Source organism: Odocoileus virginianus, chromosome 2 (genome assembly GCF_023699985.2).
Source record: "Odocoileus virginianus isolate 20LAN1187 ecotype Illinois chromosome 2, Ovbor_1.2, whole genome shotgun sequence".
Lineage (NCBI taxonomy): Eukaryota > Metazoa > Chordata > Mammalia > Artiodactyla > Cervidae > Odocoileus > Odocoileus virginianus.
Genome location: NC_069675.1, coordinates 7,137,875 through 7,159,043, shown reverse-complemented (window position 1 = coordinate 7,159,043; position 21,169 = coordinate 7,137,875). Strand labels below are relative to the sequence as shown.

At 44.0% G+C, this 21,169-nt stretch overlaps 1 protein-coding gene across 1 annotated transcript in view; it reads right to left on the bottom strand.

Moving 5' to 3' along the window:
- Positions 1-21,169, bottom strand: part of IL18RAP (interleukin 18 receptor accessory protein) — a 32,345-nt gene that overhangs the window by 8,958 nt on the left and 2,218 nt on the right. Inside the window, exons 2-6 of the mRNA XM_070475597.1 lie at positions 17,347-17,517; positions 16,236-16,557; positions 15,622-15,805; positions 7,224-7,374; positions 1,879-1,944 (exon numbers count right to left, since the gene is read on the bottom strand). Of these exons, the coding sequence (XP_070331698.1) occupies positions 1,879-1,944; positions 7,224-7,374; positions 15,622-15,805; positions 16,236-16,557; positions 17,347-17,479 (856 nt within the window). The 5' untranslated portion in view covers positions 17,480-17,517. The remainder of the gene's footprint in view (positions 1-1,878; positions 1,945-7,223; positions 7,375-15,621; positions 15,806-16,235; positions 16,558-17,346; positions 17,518-21,169) is intronic.

The window sequence follows — 21,169 nt, the reverse complement described above, 5'->3', positions numbered from 1 at the left end:
TTGTTCAGTCACTCAGTCGTGCCCGACCCTGCGACCCCACGGACTGCAGCCTGCCAGGTTTCCCTGCCCTTCGCTATCTCCCAGAGTTTGCTCAAACTCATCTCCATTGAGTTGATGATGCCATCCAGCCATCTCATCCTCTGTCATCCCCTTCTCCTTCTGCCCTCAATCTTTCCCAGCATCAGGGTCTTTTCCAATGAGTCAGCTCTTCGTATCAGGTGGCCAAAAGCATTTGCATGTTAAGTGAAAATCCTGAGGTTTTGGTGATTATCTGGATATTCAGCTCTATTTTGAACTGTGCTCTGTGGATGGGTGTGCCTGAAACTACACCGCCTTCTTCCTACCCATTTTCTAGGCAAGGGTTATCCAGAAATTCAGTATTTTAACCATATAAAGTTTAGGGACTTCATTTGAAAACTCACCTTTACACCTTGATAATGCTTTTCTTACAGTAATAGCTTTAACATTCACTGGTACCATACGTAATTAGGGCTTCCCAGGTGGCGCTAGTGGTAAACCACCCGCCTGCCAATGCAAGAGACGTAAGACACTCAGGTGCAAGCCCCGGGTCAGGAAGGTCCCCTGGAGGAGGGCATGACAACCCACCCAAGTCTTCTTGTCTGGAGAACCCAAAGGACAGAGGAGCCTCGCGGGCTACAGTCCACAGGGTCGCAAAGAGTCGGACACAACTGAGGCTACTCAGCACAGCACATAGGTAACTTGGCTATTTTTATATTAATTAATGCTTTCCCTCCTTCTTTCCTCCTTCCTTTCATTCTTGTGACGTTGCCTGTACTATTGAGTTGGCAAAAAACTTCATTTGGGTTTTTCCATAAGGTCTTACAGGGAAGACCCAATGAACCTTTTAGCCAGCCCAATAGCCCTGTTTCATTATCAGGATATACCGCTCCCGCCACCTAGTGGTAACTTACCATATCTATTCTGACATTTCTTTTCATAATGAAATATATTATCTTGTTTAGTCACTAAGTCTTGTCTGACTCTTCTGTGACCCCCTGGACTGTAGCCTACCAAGCTGCTCTGTGGGATTTCCCAGGCAAGAAGACTGGAGTGAGTTGCCATGTCCCCCTTCTGGGGATCTTCCCGACCCAGGGATCAAACCAGTGTCTTCGGCTTTGGCTCCTGGGTTTCTTATCCCTGAGCCATCAGAAGAGCCCTAATGAGCATCTAAAAGAAACTGCTACTCGGTGGTCTTTTACAATAATATTACTTTTTCCTTTCTTTCTACAAGAATAAATACTTTATTAGCACTTAAAATAGCATTTATTTTACTGGAGCAATCAGCACTTGGCTTTGAAGACAGCAGTTCTTATTTGGCCACGTGGGAAGATGTAGATATTATTGAAGCTGACAAAATCGAAGAGAACCACTAGAAGTTGCTTCCCCCTCCACTCCAAAGAAGACACTACTTTGGAATACAACTAATTTAAACAGGGATTGTAGTATTTTCCTGTGATTATCTTAAAGGCCAAACCAAACACTGTATTCATAAATACTTGGTGCTGCCTAAGTTGGTAAATTGGTTAAATCTATAACTAATGGACCTAACCAATCTGTGTTCCAATTCACGTGGAGTAAGGAAGAATCTTTTACAAAAATCTATTATCCATGGTTGACATTCAAGCCACCTTTATTTCTCAATGCAATTTTGTGAGGTCACTTTGGCTTTGTCCAGTTACAGCTTTACAAACCTTGGCTTCAGGAGATTTAGCAACTGTATAATAAGGTCAGTGGCCGCATCTAGATTCACCCCCGGTTCTGTTTGACTTGAAATCCTGATGTCCTTCCTTGAATCACACTTAGACCTGCTCTCAGAAGGATAAGGTCATTCAAGGGTGACGACCCCACCCATCTTACCAAGTTCTACTTCCAAGGTGTCCTTGATGGGATCCAGAATATCTGGTTTGAGATTAGTGTTCTTCACTAAAAGACAAAATTAGAAATCATTATTTGCATTGGAAATCCGAAGGCCTGGTCTGCAGTCACGTTTTGATCTAATTTGGGGGACCTTTTCCAAATTTTATCCATAATCCATGGCTAGAAATTGAAGTTTGCATGTGAAAATCATGTTTCCAGAAATGACTGTGACATCAGGTTGCAGGTTTTAGCAAAACATGAATCCTTGATAAGTCCATATCTGCCTGGGTACATTTTCTTCCAGGCCAGACTGCTTGCCAACCACAGACTTGAACCCTCATCTTTTCCCTCCAAGGTTGGTTTGTGGTCCGTCTGGAGAAATGGAACAGGAAAGAGAACCCACCTGAGAAAATGCACAGGTCAGCCAGATAGGAGTCTACCTCTCCCTCCATCCTCAAGTTTATGATTTATTTCAAAATAAAGGTGAGTTCAGCCCTTCATGGATCATTATCCCTCAACATCCTGTCACAAACTTTCAAATGTGCCACCACTGTCAAAGTCCCTCCTGAAGATGCCTCATCTCCTAAGATAGGAAAATTCATCTCTTCTACTCTGGGCACCTTCTACTCCTCTCCTATTTCTCAGGGACCTCCTTCCTTCAATTACACCACCTTCTTCATGTATCTTTGACTTTCTCTCTCTCTCTCTCTTCCCATCAGCATTTATCCTTACTCGGTCTTTCCATCCTTTTTTTTTTTTTTTGCTGCTCCCTGTGGTGTCTTGTAGGAATCTTAGTTCCCTGACCAGGGATTGAACCTGCAACCTCAGTAGTGAGAGCTTGGAACCCTAACCACTGTACATCCAGGGAATTCCCCAGTCTCTCCATCTTGAAACAGAGGAAAAATGCTCTTCAACTCACATCCCCACCCCTTCTCCTTCCTTCCCAGCTGAGTTCTGGAAGGATCACTGTGTCTTCATGTCCTTCCTCCCCTCTCATGTGTCTGATTTCTGCTCCCATCTCTCCACTGAAACCCCTTTGGCAAAAGTTGCCAGCGACCTCCGTGACCTCCTTGCACAAAAATCCCCTGGGCACGGCTGAGTTTTTAACCTGCTTTCCCTCTTAGTAGTTAGGCCAGGAGGATCCCCCAGAGAAGCAAATGGCAGCCTGCTCTAGTGTTCTTGCCTGGGAAATCCCATGGACAGAGGAGCCTGGTGGGACCCTCCGCGGGGGTCACAAGAGTCAGACATGACTGAGCGACTAAACAGCAGCAGGCAGCCTTGGCTGCGCCGGGCATGCTCTCCGCTCCTCCTTGGGTTGCACATCGCTGTCCCCCGACGCTGGCCTGTCCTCCCAGCCTCTGCTCACTCCACGAAGAGCTGCGGGCTCCTCCTCGAGCTGCTCTGCCTCTTGTGAACGTCACTCCTCAGTTCTGTCCCTGCGGTCTGCACTCCACCTGCTCTCCTCGGGGGGCAGCTAGAGCGCTGCGGGCACCTTCCCTGTGAGCCGTCTCTGCCCTTGAAAGGTTCTCTCTCCTGCGTCATCAGTTTCACTTCCTCTACTGCTCCCTCCCTGCCCTTCCACTGATACCCACTTGCTGATGTAAATAATGACCCTTCTCTTCCCAGAGCCAGTGATCTATTCCCGGGTCTCACCACACAAGGCTCAGCCTCACTCCCTCCTTGCAACGTGTTATTTCCGCTTTCCGGGGCAGTTTTCCTCTGTCCTCGCACCCCTGCTTCAGCTCCTGTGAGATGCTCCCTCACCCCCAGCACTGGATGCTCTGGGCTCTCTCCTTTCTGTCCTCACTGCCAGCCTGACCCCGTCTCCCTCGACCATATGCCAACCATTCTCACATTCACAGCTCCAGCTCTTAGATTCCAGTCTGGTGTATCCAAATACCCACTTGTCACGGTGACTTGACGACTGAAAGTCCTTTCAAGGCTAACACTGAATTTCTTCCTCATACTCACTTCTTTTACAGTGTTCTTCTCTCTCATGGCATGATGCCACTGTTTGCCAACTCATCGTGCCAGAAAAGTAAACCATCTTTGATTTCCCTCTTTCATCTTGCACTTAAACTCCATCTCTAATCACCTTTGCTAGGTCTGCTCAAACAGGGACCACAGAGGACTTCCCTGGTGGTCCAGTGGTAAAGAATCCACCTTCCAATACAGGGGACAAGGTTCCAACCCTAGCTGGGGAATGAAGATCCCACATGCCATGGGGCAACTAAGCCCAAGCCACATCTAGAAAAGTCCACGCGCCGAAACTAGAGGATCCCCACACCGAAATGAAGACCCAGCACAGCCCCTCCCCCTGAAAAGTGACGAGAGACATCTCTTAAGAGCATAATTCAAACCTGTTGCTTCTCACCTGTTCCCTCTGCCAGCCCCGTATACCGCATCCTGTCCTTCCCATTCTGTTCCATCCCGTCCCAGCTCATCCCATTCCTCCCCATTCCATCTCACCTTCCCTCAGTATACAGAAAATCCAGCTCCTCGCCCAACTTAAAACCTGGCTCTCATCCTGGACTCCTCCTTTCCCCTCTTCCTCACTCCTGATTCCCAAACCCCTTTACAAATAACTTCCTAAATATTTCTGGAGTTCATTCACTTCTCTCTATCCCTCTATCCCTCCTAGTTCAGGCCACCATCAGCAATTGCCTGCTTGACTCATAGCAGCCTCCTAATTCTTCTTCCTGCCTCCACTGTTGAGCCCCCAAACCCATCTTCTGCACAATAAGCAGAGAGATCTATGTCAAAACCAGATCTATTCATGACACTCTCCTTCATAGAACCCTCAGTGGCTCCCGGTTGTTCCTTGGACAAAGTCCAGACTTACTAGAACAGTGTGGTGTCAGTTCTGTTTCCAGATACTCTCAACTCACTTTCTTCTTCTCCCTGGAATGCACCATGCTCTCTCTCATCTTTCGCACATTAGCTGTGCTGCTGACTCTGGCTGGAACAGCGTCTTACCCATCTTCAGTGGACTGATTTGTCTTTGCCCCTCACTACGCAGCTCGGGTACCCAGGTGTGGGTTTGATGGGCCTCCACATGCCGCACTGCTTCCCTTTGTCTCTATTCATCCTACTGATCTGTAGCAGCCTGAATCCTCCTGGTTTGTCCCACAAGACAGAAAGTTCTGGGAGGTCAGAGAAACATCCAGATGCCCACTCTTACATCTTTAGCATCAAGCCCAGGGCCTGAAATGTATTAGATGTTCTACAAATACTGTGTGAGAATGAATACATGAGAGGATGAATGAGTAAGTGAGGAAGACAGGAATGATGACAGAGAAGGCATGAAAAGTTGCAATGGATATTTCAAGGTATCAACCTCTGGGAGAGAGAAAAGCAAATCCTGCCACTGAAAGTTTGATGGGGTGAGTTACCATGCCTGAGTGAAACAGCAACTGAACTTGGAGGAGAAGCTAGCGCTCCAAGTGAGCTATTTGCCTTCTAACCCCTCACCCAAGGAACAATCTCATATAAATGTGAGTCACTGACATCGAAAGTGGTGGTGAGCGCAAGGGCCAGGAAGTAGACAGGTCTCAGGGTGATCCATGTGGTTTGTATCTTGTAATGAAAGAAGAGGAAGTAAAAGTAATTAGTGGATTTACTAAGATCTAAGTCAACGGTTCTGTATGGTTATGTTTTGAGATCAACCATACTTAAATTAATTATATCATATAGTTTATCCATGCATACTTGTAAATCTAATGAGAAAGACCCAAGGGAAAGCTGGGCATGAAAATCGACACGTCACAGAAGAATAAGATCAATGGGCCAAGAAACGAATGACAGGATATTCAACTTTGATAGCCGTCAGAGAAACGTAAATTGGAACGGGAAAAGAGAGTCCGGTTGATACAAATTAGAAAGTCTGAAACCTCTTCTAACTTTATTGAGGCTTTCAATGGCTGAGTCAAAGATCTCTCTTGCTAAAGGTCACATTGCACTTGAAACTACGTGGGTTATTTTCAAGTACCTTTTGGTATTGATTTCTAGCATAATTCCACAGTGATAAGAGAACACACTCTGTATGATTTTGGTACCTTTAGACCATGAAAGTTTTACACCTTGTTTTATGTCCTTGGATATGTCCCAGTGTCTTCTGGCTTATAGTCTATGGAAACTTAAATAGAAATGTATATTCTGTTGTGTGAAAGCTGTATAAATCTTAATTATGTTGAATTGGTTCACAGTGGTTTTCAGGTCTATTATATCCTTCTACTTCTCTGTATATTCATTCTATTAATTTTTGAGAGCTTGATATTCAAACTCCAACTAAAAATGTCTATCTATCTACTTAAAAAAGTAATTGTAATATATAGAACTATATGTAACTTTGTTCTGTATTTTCTAAGTTTCTTATAAATGTATTATTGTACTTTCATAATTCAAAAAATGTAAATAGAAAGCCTGAAACCACCAAATATTCTTAATATTTGGGATAAATAAGAATCTGTGCATTGCTCACGGGAGTGTAATTTAGCAAAATATTGCCTAAGAACAATCTCATGTGTTTGTAGCACAAATCTCATTTTATAACATAAAATGATATCCTACTTTATTAATGGAAATATACATATGTAGCGAAAGCATAAACACATAAGTGGAAAGAGTGGGCTATATCTGCAAAGAGAGGAAGTGGGAAGGGCTGGGGACACAGACCTCAAGTTCTATCTATAACATTTTGTTTCAATAAAGAAACAGTGAGATGGAAAAACCATTATTAAAGCTGGTGATAGGTACGTGAGTGTCACTTGTCTCTGGGTGTGAGATATTTAGTATTATTTTTAAATGTATTATCTCTCATGTGTGAAATATTTAATCTTTTTTATTTCTGTGCATGAATCTTTCATTTTTTTATTAGGATTTTTTTTGAGGTAGATCATTTTCAAAGTCTTTATTGAACTTGTTACGATACTGCCTCTGTTTTATGTTTTGGTTTTTGGGCCAGCAGGCATGTGGGATCTTGACTCTCTGCCCAGGGATTGAACTCACATCCCCTGCATTGGCAGGCAAAGTCTTAACCAGTGAACCACCAGGAAAGTCCCTAATATTGTTTTTTGTTTTTTGTATCACAAAACAAAGAATCAGTGCATAGAAAACCCAGCTTGTGACCTGAATACGATTCACAACAAGGCCTTCCTCAGAGGATGGAAGCTGGGTTAATGGAAAACTGATGTTTGCCAATATTCCAGGCTTTTCATTACTATAGTCTATGACTATCTCCTTCCCCTCAGGCCCCAAAAGGAAAAAATCACTAAGCCAAAGAAGATAACTTTAACTGGGTAATTAGACTTGAAATATCAAATATTGAAACCAAAAATCTCACTTACCAATGGTTTTCACTTGAATAACAGCTCTTACTGTCCATGAACTTGAATTATCTGTCTGAGTGTAATCACACACATATGTGCCCTGGTGATAGTCATAAACTTCATCCAGTTCAATTGGGTTTCTCCTCTTTTCAGAGAGAAGTTTTCCATTCTAATCCAAGAGAAAAGAAAATTAAATAACTTAACCAGAGAATTACTATTCGTATTAAGCTCACCTATAGCCAAACTTCACAAATTTGAACCAGAGAAGAAGGTCAGACTGATGTAAGGATATTGCAGAAAGTCATACCCTCAAATTGTGAAAACATTCTGTATTTGTATCTTTAGGGGCACTGTGATATTTACTGAATGATGGGCAATCAGTATATCACTAGTCCTGTAATCATTAATTCTCTAACCTTCACGTAGCACCTGGCCTTCCAACTTCTCACTAAAAGTGTACCAACAAGTATTCCAATGGTATATTTCTCACCACTGCAGTCAAAATAAAAGAGATTAAAAAAAAAAGTAACAAAATAATAATAACCTATTACCCATGTAGAGACTTCCCTGGTAGCTCAGTGATAAAGAATCAACCTACTAATGCAGGAGATGCGGGTTCGATCTCTGGGTCAGGAAGATCCCCTGGAGAAGGCAATGGCAACCCACTCCAGTGTTCTTGCCTGGAGAATCCCATGGACAGAAGGAGCCTGGCGGGCTGCAGTCCACGGGCTCATATCAGAGCTGGACACGACTGAGCCACTAAACAACAATGCATGCAGACTGCAAAGCTTTTTCTCATGTGTGTTTCATGTGATCACTCCAAGGATTCTCTGGCTGGGTTTGCAGATTCTATGCGTCCATTTTACAGACGAGAAACTGAGGCTCTGAGGTCTGTGTTTTGCTCTATATCATACAGCTCGTGAGAGACCTGAGAATCCAGCTTCATTTTTCTGATTCTGAGTTTCATGTTCTGATTAAGGAATTTCCCTTCCACTTTGCCTGCTGACTTGCAGAAGCAGGAATTCCCCTCCTCCAGTCTCTGGTGTGTTTCCTGTGGCCTCAGAAAGAATTTCCAATAGGTTGGCCGGGTGCTGAGAAGAAGGTCAGAGCTGGTCAAAGCTGGGCAACTGCAGGTAGGAAGTCAAACCAGACCAAGAAGGGGGACAGATGAGGTTAGACAGTGTTTAGTGGATCTCAAGAATCAAGAAACTTTTAAAAGGATGCTTCAGAGCACGGGGTAAAACTGAGATGAAACTTCTAGAGAAGATGGTAATATACCTGCAGAACAGAAATTGGTGAAGGTGGGTTTTAAATTACATGAGAAAGTAGCACAGAGAAGAAGATGCAAAGTTGGAACCAGACTGCAGCTGGGCCATGGGGAAGATGAGTAATTACTAAGATTAGCAATTACTAAGTAATTACTAATGAGCCTGATTTTTTTTTAAATGAAAAGTAAGTATGGCTGAGTATGTATCATTAAGATTTTATGAGATGGAGGCTTCTCTGGTGGCTCAGTGGTAAAGAATCTGCGTGCCCACACAAGAGTCAAGGGTTCAATCCCTGATCAGGGAAGATTCCACATGCTAAGGATCAGCTAGGCCGTGCAGCAACTCTTGAGCCTATGCTCCGTAACAAGAGACGCCGCAGCAATGAGAAGCCTGTGCACCTAAGCTAGAGAGTAGCCCCTGATTGCCTCAACTAGAGAGAAACCTGCACAGCCCCGGAGACCCAGCATAGCCGAAAATAAACAAAAAACTTAAAAACGACGTTTATGAGATAGAACTCAAGCGAAACATCAAAGAAAAGAGATAAACCATTTGTCTCAAGAGGGATGGGAAGCCCTTCTAATAAGACAATCGTAAATGATCCAGGTAGGAAAGAGGTGTCGCTGGGGCCTCATGAGAAATTCTTTGTTTCGCTCAGATATGAACCAGTCATGAGCAAAACAGGGAAGGAGGAGAGTGGATCAGCCTGAGTGTGATAAAGAGCATCAGTGAGTCCTACAGAGAACTGACACCTCTGACACCCTGTGGATTGTAGCGTTGCACAGAGGGTAGGAAGTTGCCCAGGATTCAGAAGTTTCACAGTGAGGACAATTGAATGGGCCAGTGTATGGACCTTGGAAATAATTTCCAAAACCCCTTCCCTCCCTGGCATCACATCAGCCTTTGGTCTGGTGAGTCGTACCTGCTCACCAGCTCTCCATGACCCTGGGTTCACAGGGTGCCACTGGGCACCAGGAACAAGAAGAATGAGGCCAGAGGAAATGAAAAGAAGTGGCGGTCTACGTGTGAAACTTCCATGGAACTCAGGGTTCAGAGAGGACGCAGTAGCCACGTCAGTGCTGTGGCATGCGAGTGAGGCCGTCTTAAACCACCAATGGAAAAGTCATCCAGGCACAGTCCTCCTGGCAGGACGTCACGGCCGTGTCGTGGGCACCCAGGTTCAGTGCCCCGAGCCCCTCCAGAAGAGCCTCTCCCACTGCTCTAACTCTGCAAATCTCTGTGAATCTTTCGGTCAAAGATTCACTAAAGATTGAACGAAAAACACACTCCCCTTAGCATTAGAAAGAATGAATCTCTCAGTCTTGTCGGACTCTTTGTGACCCCGTGGACTGTGGCCTCTGTCCACGGGATTCTCCAGGCAAGAATACTAGAGTGCGTTACCATCCCCTTCTCCAGGGAATCTACCCAGCCTAGGGATTAAACCCAGGTATCCCATATTGCAGGCAGATTCTTTACCGTCTGCACCATCAGGGAAGCTCTCCCAGGGATACTGACTTGGTAAAAACTTCATTTGGGTTTTTCCACAACATCTCAAAGAAAGACCCAAAGGAAATTTTGGACCAACTCAATATAACATCATCTCTAGATGAAGTCTGTTTATGCCAGTTATTTGTCCTTATATTTTTATTTAGGACTTCCTTGGTATCTCAGATGGTAAAGAATCTGCCTGCAATGCAGGAGACCTGGGTTTGATCCCTGGGTCAGGAAGATTCCCTGGGTATGGCAACTCACTCCAGTATTCTTGCCTGGAGAATCTCATGGACAGAGAAGCCTGCTGGGCTACAGTCCAGTCCATTTGAGTTCATTGATTAATTTATTATTAATTTTTAAATTTATGATTAATTAATTAATAATTTATTAGTTCAGTTCAGTTCAGTTGCTCAGTCGTGTCCAACTCTCTGCGACCCCGTGAATTGCAGCACGCCAGGCCTCCCTGTCCATCACCAACTCCCGGAGTCTACTGAAACTCATGTCCATCGAGTTGGTGATGCCATCCAGCCATCTAACCCTCTGTCATCCCCTTCTCCTCCTGCCCCCAATCCCTCCCAGCATCAGGGTCTTTTCCAATGAGTCAACTCTTTGCATTAGGTGGCCAAAGCATTGGAGTTTCAGCTTCAATATCAGTCCTTCCAATGAACACCCAGGACTGACCTCCTTTAGGATGGACTGGTTGGATCTCCTCGCAGTCCAAGGGACTCTCAAGAGTCTTCTCCAACACCACAGTTCAAAAGCATCAATTCTTCGGCACTCAGCTTTCTTCATAGTCCAACTCTCCATATATGACTACTGGAAAAACCATAGCCTTGACTAGACAGACCTTTGTTGGCAAAATAATGTCTCTGCTTTTTAATATGCTATCCGGGTTGGTCATAACTTTCCTTCCAAGGAGTAAGCGTCTTTTAATTTCATGGCAGCAAACACCATCTGCAGTGGTTTTGGAGCCCAATAAAATAAAATCTGGCACTGTTTCCACTGTTTCCCCATCTATTTCCCACGAAGTGGTGGGACCAGATGCCATGATCTTAGTTTTCTGAATGTTGAGCTTTAAGCCAACTTTTTCACTCTCCTCTTTCACTTTCATCAAGAGGCTTTTTAGTTCCTCTTCACTTTCTGCCATAACGGTGGTGTCAGCTGCATTTCTGAGGTTATTGATATTTCTCCCGGCAATCTTGATTCCAGTTTGTTCTTCTTCCAGCCCAGCATTTCTCATGATTTATTTATTTATTATTAAATTATTAACCTACATCTCTGATGTCTCTTGCACTGGCAGGCTGTTTCTTTACCACTAGCACCTGGGAAGCCCCATTGGTCTAATGTCATCACTTTTAGTAATATGCCGCTTCCAAGAGGTTTGTGACTTTACATGATACTGTGTGTGTGTGTGTATGTGTGTGTGTGTGCGGGTGCACACACACACATGCAATGCATGCATTTCATGCAATTCATGAAACATAACCTAAATAATGACCTGTCCAAATCTTAATCAGAATGTATACATGTATATGTACAACTGAGTCCCTTTGCTGTCCACCTGAAACTATCACACTTCAATAGAAAATAAAAACTTTTTAAAAAGATACAATTTTAACAACAGTCATTGTTTGCCTGCTTTTAAGACAGATGGTTCCTCACCATTAGACACATCGTGACCTTTGCAACCAAGCCAGAGAAGAAATAAAACTTTCTTTTGTGCATGTCACACAGTTTTAGGGTTTAGTTCATAAGAGCGGTTTATACAGAAAGCTGTCAACTACCCTATAGATTGTGCTTACCAGAAAGCAACAATAGCCTTCATTTCAGGGACATGAACATTAAAACTCCAAATGCATTTTCAACTTAAATAACCAGGGACAGGCTTATTTTCTGGGACTTGGAACAGCCACCTTGACATAGTTAAGATGTTGATCACCCCAGATTACAGATTCATCTGAACCGTGGGAAGCTTTGTTCTTAAGAGAGAACTGAAAATAATGAACAGAACCACTGACTTTTCTTAGTACAATTTAGAGGTTATGAAATTAATGTGTTTTTTTTTTAATTGAAGGATGTTCACTGTAATATTGTGTTAGTTTCTGGTATACAGAAAACAGTTTCACACACACACCACATATATCAGTTCAGTTCAGTCACTCAGTTGTCTCTGACTCTTTGTGACCCCATGGACTGCAGCACACCAGGCCTCCCTGTCCATCACCAACTCCCAGAGTTTATTCAAACTCATGTCCATCGAGTCAGTGATGCCATCTGACCATCTCATCCTCTGTCATCCCCTTCTCCTCCCACCTTCAATCTTTCCCAGCATCAGAGTCTTTTCAAATGAGTCAGTTCTTTGCATCAGGTGGCCAAGGTATTGGAGTTTCAGCTTCAGCATCAGTCCTTCTAATGAACACCCAGGACTGATCTCCTTTAGGATGGACTGGTTGGATCTCCTTGCAGTCCAAGGGACTCTCAAGGGTCTTCTCCAACACTACAGTTCAACAGCATCAATTCTTTGGTGCTCAGCTTCCTTTATAGTCCAACTCTTACACCCTCACATGACTACTGGAAAAACCATAGCCTTGACTAGATGGACTTTTGTTGGCAAAGTAATGTCTCTGCTTTTTAATATGGTATCTAGGTTGGTCATAACTTTCCTTCCAAGGAGTAAGCGTCTTTTAATTTCATGGCTGCAGTCACTATCTTCAGTGAGTTTGGAGCCTCCAAAAATAAAATCTCTCACTGTTTCTATTGTTTCCCCATCTATTTGCCATGAAATGATGGGACCAGATGCCATGATCTTAGTTTTCTGAATGTTGAGCTTTAAGCCAACTTTTTCACTCTCTTCTTTCACTTTCATCAAGAGGCTCTTTAGTTCTTCTTTGCTTTATGCCATGAGTGTGGCATCATCTGCATATCTGAGGTTACTGATATTGCTCCCAGCAATCTTGATTCCAGCTTGCGCTTCATCCAGCCCAGCGTTTCTCATGATATATAAGTTAAATAAGCAGGGTGACAATATACAACCTTGATGTACTCCTTTTCCTAATTGAACCAATCTGTTATTCCATGTCCAGTTTTAACTGTTGCTTCCTAACCTGCTCAGATTTCTCAAGAGGCAGGTCAGGTGGTCTGGTATTCCCATCTCTTGAAGAATTTTCCACAGTTTGTTGTGATCCACATAGTCGAAGGCTTTGATAGTCAATAAAGCAGAAATAGATGTTTTTCTGGAACTCTCTTGCTTTTTCAATGATCCAACGGATGTTGGCAATTTGATCTCTGGTTCCTCTGCCTTTTCTAAAACCAGCTTGAACATCTGGAAGTTCACGGTTCATGTATTGTTGAAGCCTGGCTTGGAGAATTTTGAGCATTACTTTGCTAGTGTGTGAGATGAGTGCAATCGTGTGGTAATTTCAGGGTTCTTTGGCATTCCCTTTGTTTGGGGTTGTAATGAAAACATTAAATATATACATATATATGTATATACATATGCATACTCTTTTCCATATTCTTTTCCATTACAGTTTTCTACAGGATATTGACTATAGGACCCTGTGCTATACAGTAGAAACTTGTTGTTTATTTATTTTATGTACAGTCATTTGTATCTGCTAATCCCAAACTCCTAATTTATCCCTCCCCCTCCTTTCTACTTTGGTAGTCATAAGTTTGTTTTCTATGTTTGTGAGTCTGTTTCCTTTTCATCAGTAAGTTCATTTTTGTCTTACTTTAGATTCCACATATAAGTGATATCATATGATATTTGTCTTTCTCTATCTGACTTACTTCACTTAGCATACCAATTTCTGGGTCCATCCAAGTTCCTGCAAATGGCAATGTTTCATTGTTTTTTACAGCTGAGTAATATTGTATTGTGTGTATGTGTGTGTGTAGACCACATCTTCTTTATCCATCCACTGGATGGACACTTACTTTCCTTTCATATCTTGGCTATAGTAAATAGTGCTTCAGTGAACAGTGGGGTGCACGTGTCTTTCCAAATTAGAGTTCTGTCTGCATATGTGCTCGGGAGTGCAGTCGCTAGAGTGTATGGCGACTGTTTTTCCTTTCTGAGGATCCTCCATACGCTTCTCCATAGTGCTGCTCCAATTTCACATTCCCACCCCCAGTGTCGGAGGGTTTCCTTTTCTCCACATTCTCTTTAGCAGTTTTTATTTGCAGACTTTTTAATGAAGGCCATTCTGACCAGTGTGAAATGATTCCTCATTGTAGTAAGGTGTTTCTTAAATTAGGATTTCATTGGGGCAGTATATTTTCAGCGTCTCTTTAAAATATAAAATTGAGACCTTAAGCACACACTCACCCTCCCTGTTCACTTACTTTTACAATGACCATAACACCAGTTGCCATTGAATCTCAAGAGAATCAAGTGAGGAAATAGCATCTCACCCCACAATAATTTTACCTCCAGGAGTATCTGATGCTGAGTCTAGGAATACAAAAAGTCAACAGATAGAGACTTTCCTGGTGGTTCAATGGCTAAAACTCTGTGCTTCCAATGCAGGAGGCCCAGGTTTGATTGCTGGTCAGGGAACTAGATCCCATAGGCAACTAAGCCCTAGTAGAGTAAAAAAAAAGGGGGGGGGTGTTTAAAGAAATCATAAAAATTATTTGATCAGTGGCAATTTAAAATAATAATTTTACATTAATAAACAGATATATTTGGAAGTAAAATTTAAAGTTTTGCATGATTTCTTAAAGCAAAGTATTGAACTTCAAACAAGCATTACAAGTGTAGGAGGCAATTTAAATTCTCTTCCCAGATTCTGCCACCCAGGGGTCAACTGACATCAAGTGACTTTAGAAGAGATGCTCAGGCAGCATCTGTGTATCTGATAGGACTTAGTAAAACCATAAAACTTGTTTTTGTCGTGACGTTTACTCACATGTCATTCCTAACTCAGAACCATTTGGGAACTTGTCTTTCCCTAGAACCCCCCACGCACTACTCACCTGTGGGAGACACCTGTCACCTGGGCGTCCCTGTGTTGACAGTGTGGTCTTCACAGATGTGCCCTGTTCAGAAAGTATTATAGCCTCCTGCTTCTTTTAGAAACCCTTTAAGACACATTTGTTGGGTGTACCTTTCACCTTAACCATACCCTTTGCTTTTCAAAGGCAGTAAAGTTGAACAAATCAGGTTTTCTGCATGAGTGAGTGGTCACAAGTTTATGTCTTAACCTCCCATGTCATGTACTTGAATTTTAGAAATTTTTCTGGCACTGATCAGGAGGGTGATTCTAATGACCGGAACATCAGACTCTGTGGCTACTAGGGGATAGCCTGCTTGGAAGTCAGGTCTTCTCCGTAGGCATGAGGCCATGCTTTGGGAAGTTCTGCAGCCGTGGTTCCACAACATTCTCAGCACCAGAGACAGGTTGCATGGAAGACAGTTTTTCCATGGACCCGGGTGGGGGGAGGGGGTGGTTCTGAGATGACTCAAGCACATTACAATTATTGTGCACTTTATCATTGTTACATCAGCTCCTCCTCAGACCATCAGACGTTAGATTCTGGAGGTTGGGGACTCCTGCTCTAGACCTCAGATTCAAACCCATGCTTCTATAATGTACTTAAAGAGCTATTACCATAAAAACAAACTCTGGCATCAGATTCAGAGAAGTGATTCTTACCTGGTACCAGGTCACCTCTGGACTTTGTGCATCACTTTGGTGGCTGAGACCTGGGCAGTAAATGGAGCTCATGCTACCAAGAAGAAGGTGTTGCTCATGTGAGACAGAACTCTCACAGGACATATTTGTTTGGGGCTTAACTTCTAAGATCATCCAGACACAGCAGGCATTCTCTTGGGGGCTCCTAGGGAAGTTAATAAGGTCCCGTGAACACAGGAGATCAATCCAGTCAGTCCTAAGGGAAATCAACCCTGAATATTCATTGGGAGGACTGATGCTGAAACTGAAGCTTCAATACTGTGACCACCTGATGCGAAGAGCTGACTCATTGGAAAAGACCCTGATGATGGGAAAGATTGAGGGCAGGAGGAGAAGGGGACAACAGAGAATGAGATGGTTGGATGGCATCATTAACTCAATGGACATGCATTTGAGGAAACTCTGGGAGATAGTGAAGGACAGGGAAGCCTGGCATGCTGCAGTCCATGGGGTCACAAAGAGTCAGACCGACTTAGCAACCAAACAACAACAGCAACAACATGAACACAGATGCTATACTCAGATAGTAAAGGACTTGGAGATGTTTGCAGAGAGAAATGCATTTGAGACATTACCTCATCCTAGGTCTACACATATATAACCCGGCATGGTTTATCCCTGTGGTCAGAAAATGAAGGGTGCTTTTCCCCTGGATGACGTGAGGAGCATTCTGAGTGATTTCTACTGCTGGGTCTCCATTCTGAGGCTGCAGGTACCACTGGACATCAGATAGGTTCTTCCTACCACTACAAGGCAGGTGTTCAGAACCTCGGGTGGGTGAGAGTTGACTTCCGTGGTGGAAATGGGATTTCTGTGGCTCTGGCAAATCACAAAACAAGACAAACTCCTCCCCACACCTTGCAGAGTATGTTCTAAGTGGCTTTTCAGTGAAGCAACCTGAAAACCACAATAAGCAAAACAACACAGAAGCACATTAGAAGATGAAACTCTATAGCACTGGTGCATACACACTATCAAGAATAAAGCAGATATCTAGTGGGAAACAGTTGTACAGCCCAGGGAGCTCAGCTCGGGGCTCTGTGATGACCTGGAGGGGTGGGGTGGGAGGAAGGAGGGAGGTCCAAGAGGGAGTGGGTATGTGTATACATATGGCTGAGCCGCGGGGTTGCACAGCAGAAACACACAATATTGTAAAGCAATCACCTTCCAATAAAAAATAAAAGTAACTCTTTATCTTCAAACAGGGACTGGAAATTGCCTATTTTCTATTAAATAAATATTGAAAGCTGTAATTTTAAAAAAAGAAGACACTCTAACTTATATTTCCAAAGAGTATTTGGTTTCACAAAGAATTAAGCTCCCATGGGTGTCTTTCTTCTTATTTTCCATTTTGTGAGGGAAAGAAGTTCAGGTCTAATTCCCTTCCACTGGTCTTCAGCATCACTAATAGTAATGGAGGTTTCCTGTTAGAGATGGCCAACCCACCTGTAAATCCTCTTCAGTTGCATCCATTGAATACTCAGCGGGGGTAACTGGGCTCTCCACCAATGCTTGGAATCAATTCAAATCTGTTCAGCCCAATCATATCTCCTACCCCCATTTTAACAGCAGAAAGGAAGTGCTCTGGATAATTATATTATTTTCTCATGTATCACAGAATATCTGTCACTTTCACCTTGGAACATAAGACTCACAGGGTCAGCAGGAAAAGTGAAAAACCCCTACCTGGAATATTCAGTCCTTTGATGCTCCCTCCTGCAATAAGCCAAAGAAATATCCAGCCCAAATAAAGCATCGTTCTCCCTGGGTCCCTGTCATCACTGCAGGACATTGGTTCTGTGGTCAGAGTAGAGGACATTGTCCCTCAGAGCTCCACCCTGAAGATCCTCTTCATTTCTGTAAATCAAGAAATGGGAAATGAAGAAATTGGAACCAGCGATCAAAACGCAAGTCACACAGGAAGCTTTGAAAGGGCAGGTCCTACCCAAAAGCCCTAATATGCCCACACTCGAGTGGTATTTTCAGTGGTGTGTGGAAGTCCCTGCATATCTCACTTCTTACTCAACTGAAGGAGGAAGGGCATCTCCGACTCAGGGTCCTGCTTGAACTCACCCTCCGTACAGTGTGTTCTTTTGATGCTATTTCTTCCTGGAATACTTTTTTTTCTTCTTTTCTTAAGTTTCTGACCAAGTATGTATATTTCGGGCTTCCCTGGTGGTTCAGACAGAAAAGAATCTGCCTGCAATGCAGGACACCCAGGTATCTTCTGGGTCGGGATGATCCCGTGGAGAAGGGTATGGCAACCCACTCCAGTATTCTTGCTTGGAGAATCCCACGGACAGAGGAGCCTGGCAGGATACAGTCCATGGGGTTGTAAGAGTCAGACAAGACTGAGCGACTTTCACTTCAGTTCTAATCACGTGCATTTTCATGAGAAGTTTAGAAAGAGTTAGGAGAAAATTTTCCTGAAAAGATGATCCAAGTTGAGTGAAAATGTCAGATCCTCGTTAGGGAAGCTAGTCCTGTAGCTCACGTGTATAAATGAGAATGTCTGTCCCTTTGCTGGCTTGTAACAGATGTGAGAGACTAGAGGATGCTTGGCTTACTGTGCCCCAAGTAAAACACGGAGCGCTGTTGCTGGGTGGCATTTCTAAGGATTCTCTGAAGTCTGAAAGGAAAGAAGGCCACCCCAAGGTAGAATGTCAGACCCTGGACTGTGTTCATGGTGGTTAAGTCCACCTTGTTGATACAGTGGCTGTTGGAACTTTCAAACCATTTGAAAGAGAGGAGGGATGAGGTTGCTGGATGCGTACCTGGGTCCATTCAGGTTGTTGTTATTGTTTAGTCACTCAGTCGTGTCCAACTCTTTGTGACCCCGTGGTTTGTGCGGCAGTTTGAACATTCTTTGAAGACATTGCCTTTCTTTGGGATTGGAATGAAAACTGACCTTTTCCAGTCCTGTGGCCACTGCTGAGTTTTCCAAATTTGCTGGCATGTTAAGTGCAGCACTTTAACAGCATCATCTTTTAGGATTTGAAATAGCTCAGCTGAAATTCCATCATTCCGCTAGCTTTGTTTGTAGTGATGATTCCTAAGGACCCCTTGACTTCACACTTCAGGATGTCTGGTTCTAGGTGAGTGATCACACCATCTCGGTTATCCTAGTCACCAAGACCTATTTGGTACAGGTCTTCTGTGCATTCCTGCCATTCAGATTGCCATAACAGAAGACCAAAGACTGGGTGATTTATACCCAAGAGAAACGTCTTTCTCAAAATTCTGGGGTCTGGAAAGTCCAAAATCAAGGCACCAGCAGGGTTACCTTCTGTGAGGCCTCTTTTCTCGGTTCATAAGTGACACCTTCTCACTGTCCTCATATGGTGGAAGGAGCTACCCATGTGAGGGAGATAGAACATGGAGACTACCCTGACATGAAGCGCAGAGGACATTTGGAGGAAAGACTCAATATTGATGGTCAAAGCTACAGAAAATTTGGGCCCAAGCAAGACTGGACAGCTTCTGTTAGGCTTGGCCGTGGCTGATCAGATCCGCAAGCGTGGAGGGTTTAGGGTGATGGGGATGAGGGAGTGGAGAGGAGCGTGGAGAGTAGGGACCAGCCACGCCCTCCCCAGGCTCCCCTGCACACAGAAGACAGGACAAGGAAATGTTTCCACCGGTACTGGCTTCATTCCACCTTGGAGGAGAAGGAGCTGGAGGTGTAGCAGGCCCAGTGCAAGTGAGAGTGAGGAGAGACAGCATGTACGGACTTCTCTGAGGAGGCAGAAAGAGACAGAGCCAGAAAACCACAGAGACATTATCCTGGATGGAGGCAAACAGAGTCAAATACACTGGGAGTTCCCTCCAGATCTGTTTGCCCAGGGTGGACCGGAAATCAGGATGTTTCCACCTGGCGGCTGATCCGCTGAGAGGAGGGCACGCTCAGTGAAGAAAGGGCTTCACAGGATGGCGGAAGACCTAGGGTGTCAGGGATGGGGACCAGAGTCACTGCATCAGTTATTCCCAGGGGTGACAATGGCGGGGCGGGGGTTGCTCTCATCTTCTTGCCAAGATTGTAAGCAAGGAACAGGGCCGGGTAAGTAACTGCCTTGCAAGGTGAGGTCTGCTTCCCACCTCTGCTTGCCTTTCTTTTGCCCACAAAACCCCTGAAGGGACAATATCTCCATCTCCAGTCACTGCCTGGAAACAAGGTCTACAAGCCCCTGCCTAGAAAACAAACCTGAGAATGTCACTTCTGTGCTGATAACCTCACCAGCCCTCCACCCATGAGATAAAGACTCCATTCCAAAGCATCAGATGCCAAACCCTGTATGACCTGATATGGCTCCCTCCTGACTTATCTTGTGCTTCATCCCCAGAGAGACCTCCATTGACCGCGGCATGATCAAGTGGTCTACCTCCCTCCCTATTCCCCGCTGCACCAGCCAGCAGCCATTTCTCTTATTAACTCACGTGTTGGATTACTTTGTCTTAGCACTCATTATTGTCTGAAAAACATCTTGTTTTAGAGACTTTTCCCCTAACTGGAATCAAAGCTCCATGCCGGCAGGAACTGAGCGTCTCGCGGGATGCACTGTCTCCAGGAGTAGGGTGTGGCTCACACAGAGCTCAGTGAGTCCTCATTCAGAATTTATCCACACCACTGTGTGGTCATTTCATATACCGTGTTCTCCCACCAGGTTTGGAGCTCCTTAAAGGCAGAGATCCTGTTTCAGAAATCTTATCTCCAAAGCCTAGGACAAATCTTCGTGCATAAATCATAATCGATTCTATTGTCCAAATAAATGCAGAAGAATTCAAGAGGAGTCAAAACAAATCAATATTGACAATTAACTTGCTGTGTGACTCTAACTAAGACACCTAGATTCCCTCTGCAATTCAGGATTTTTTACTGGCAAAATAAATTATTTGGACTGTAATAGTTGTTTTTCCACCTTAGAGATAGGGGGCTCAAACTTCTGGGGATTTGGCTCTGAAATCTGCTTTTTTTTTTTTTAAAGTTCCCTGACTGGAGAAATCATGAGACTATGATTTCTAAGATTATCTCACCTCTAACATTCCACAATTCCATGACTGAATGACCAATGACCAATCAGAAAATCGACTACCACGACACCTGTAAGTCTCCAGCTCTCAGAAATTCCCATCCAAATCTTGAGTGGACAGATGAACATCTGTCCACGACAAGTTCACTTGCTGGGTTAGGACCTCAGGCTGCCTGGGACTGTCTCTAGGCAAGGCCTTTGTCTCTGGGATTACATTTCTCAGATGACCTCCATTACAAGAATCACCCAAAACACTTATTACAAATTCACCTGTCTGAGCTCTCCAAACCATATTAAATCAGATTCTCAAAGAGAAGAACTTTGGGCTCTATATTATAAACAAGTGTCAGGGGACTTCCCTGATGGTGAAGTGGACAGGAATCCACCTGTCAATGCGGGGGACAGGGGTTCTATCCCTGGTCCAGGAAGATCCCACATGCTGTGGAGCAACTAAGCTTGTGTGCTACAATCACTGGGCCCATGAG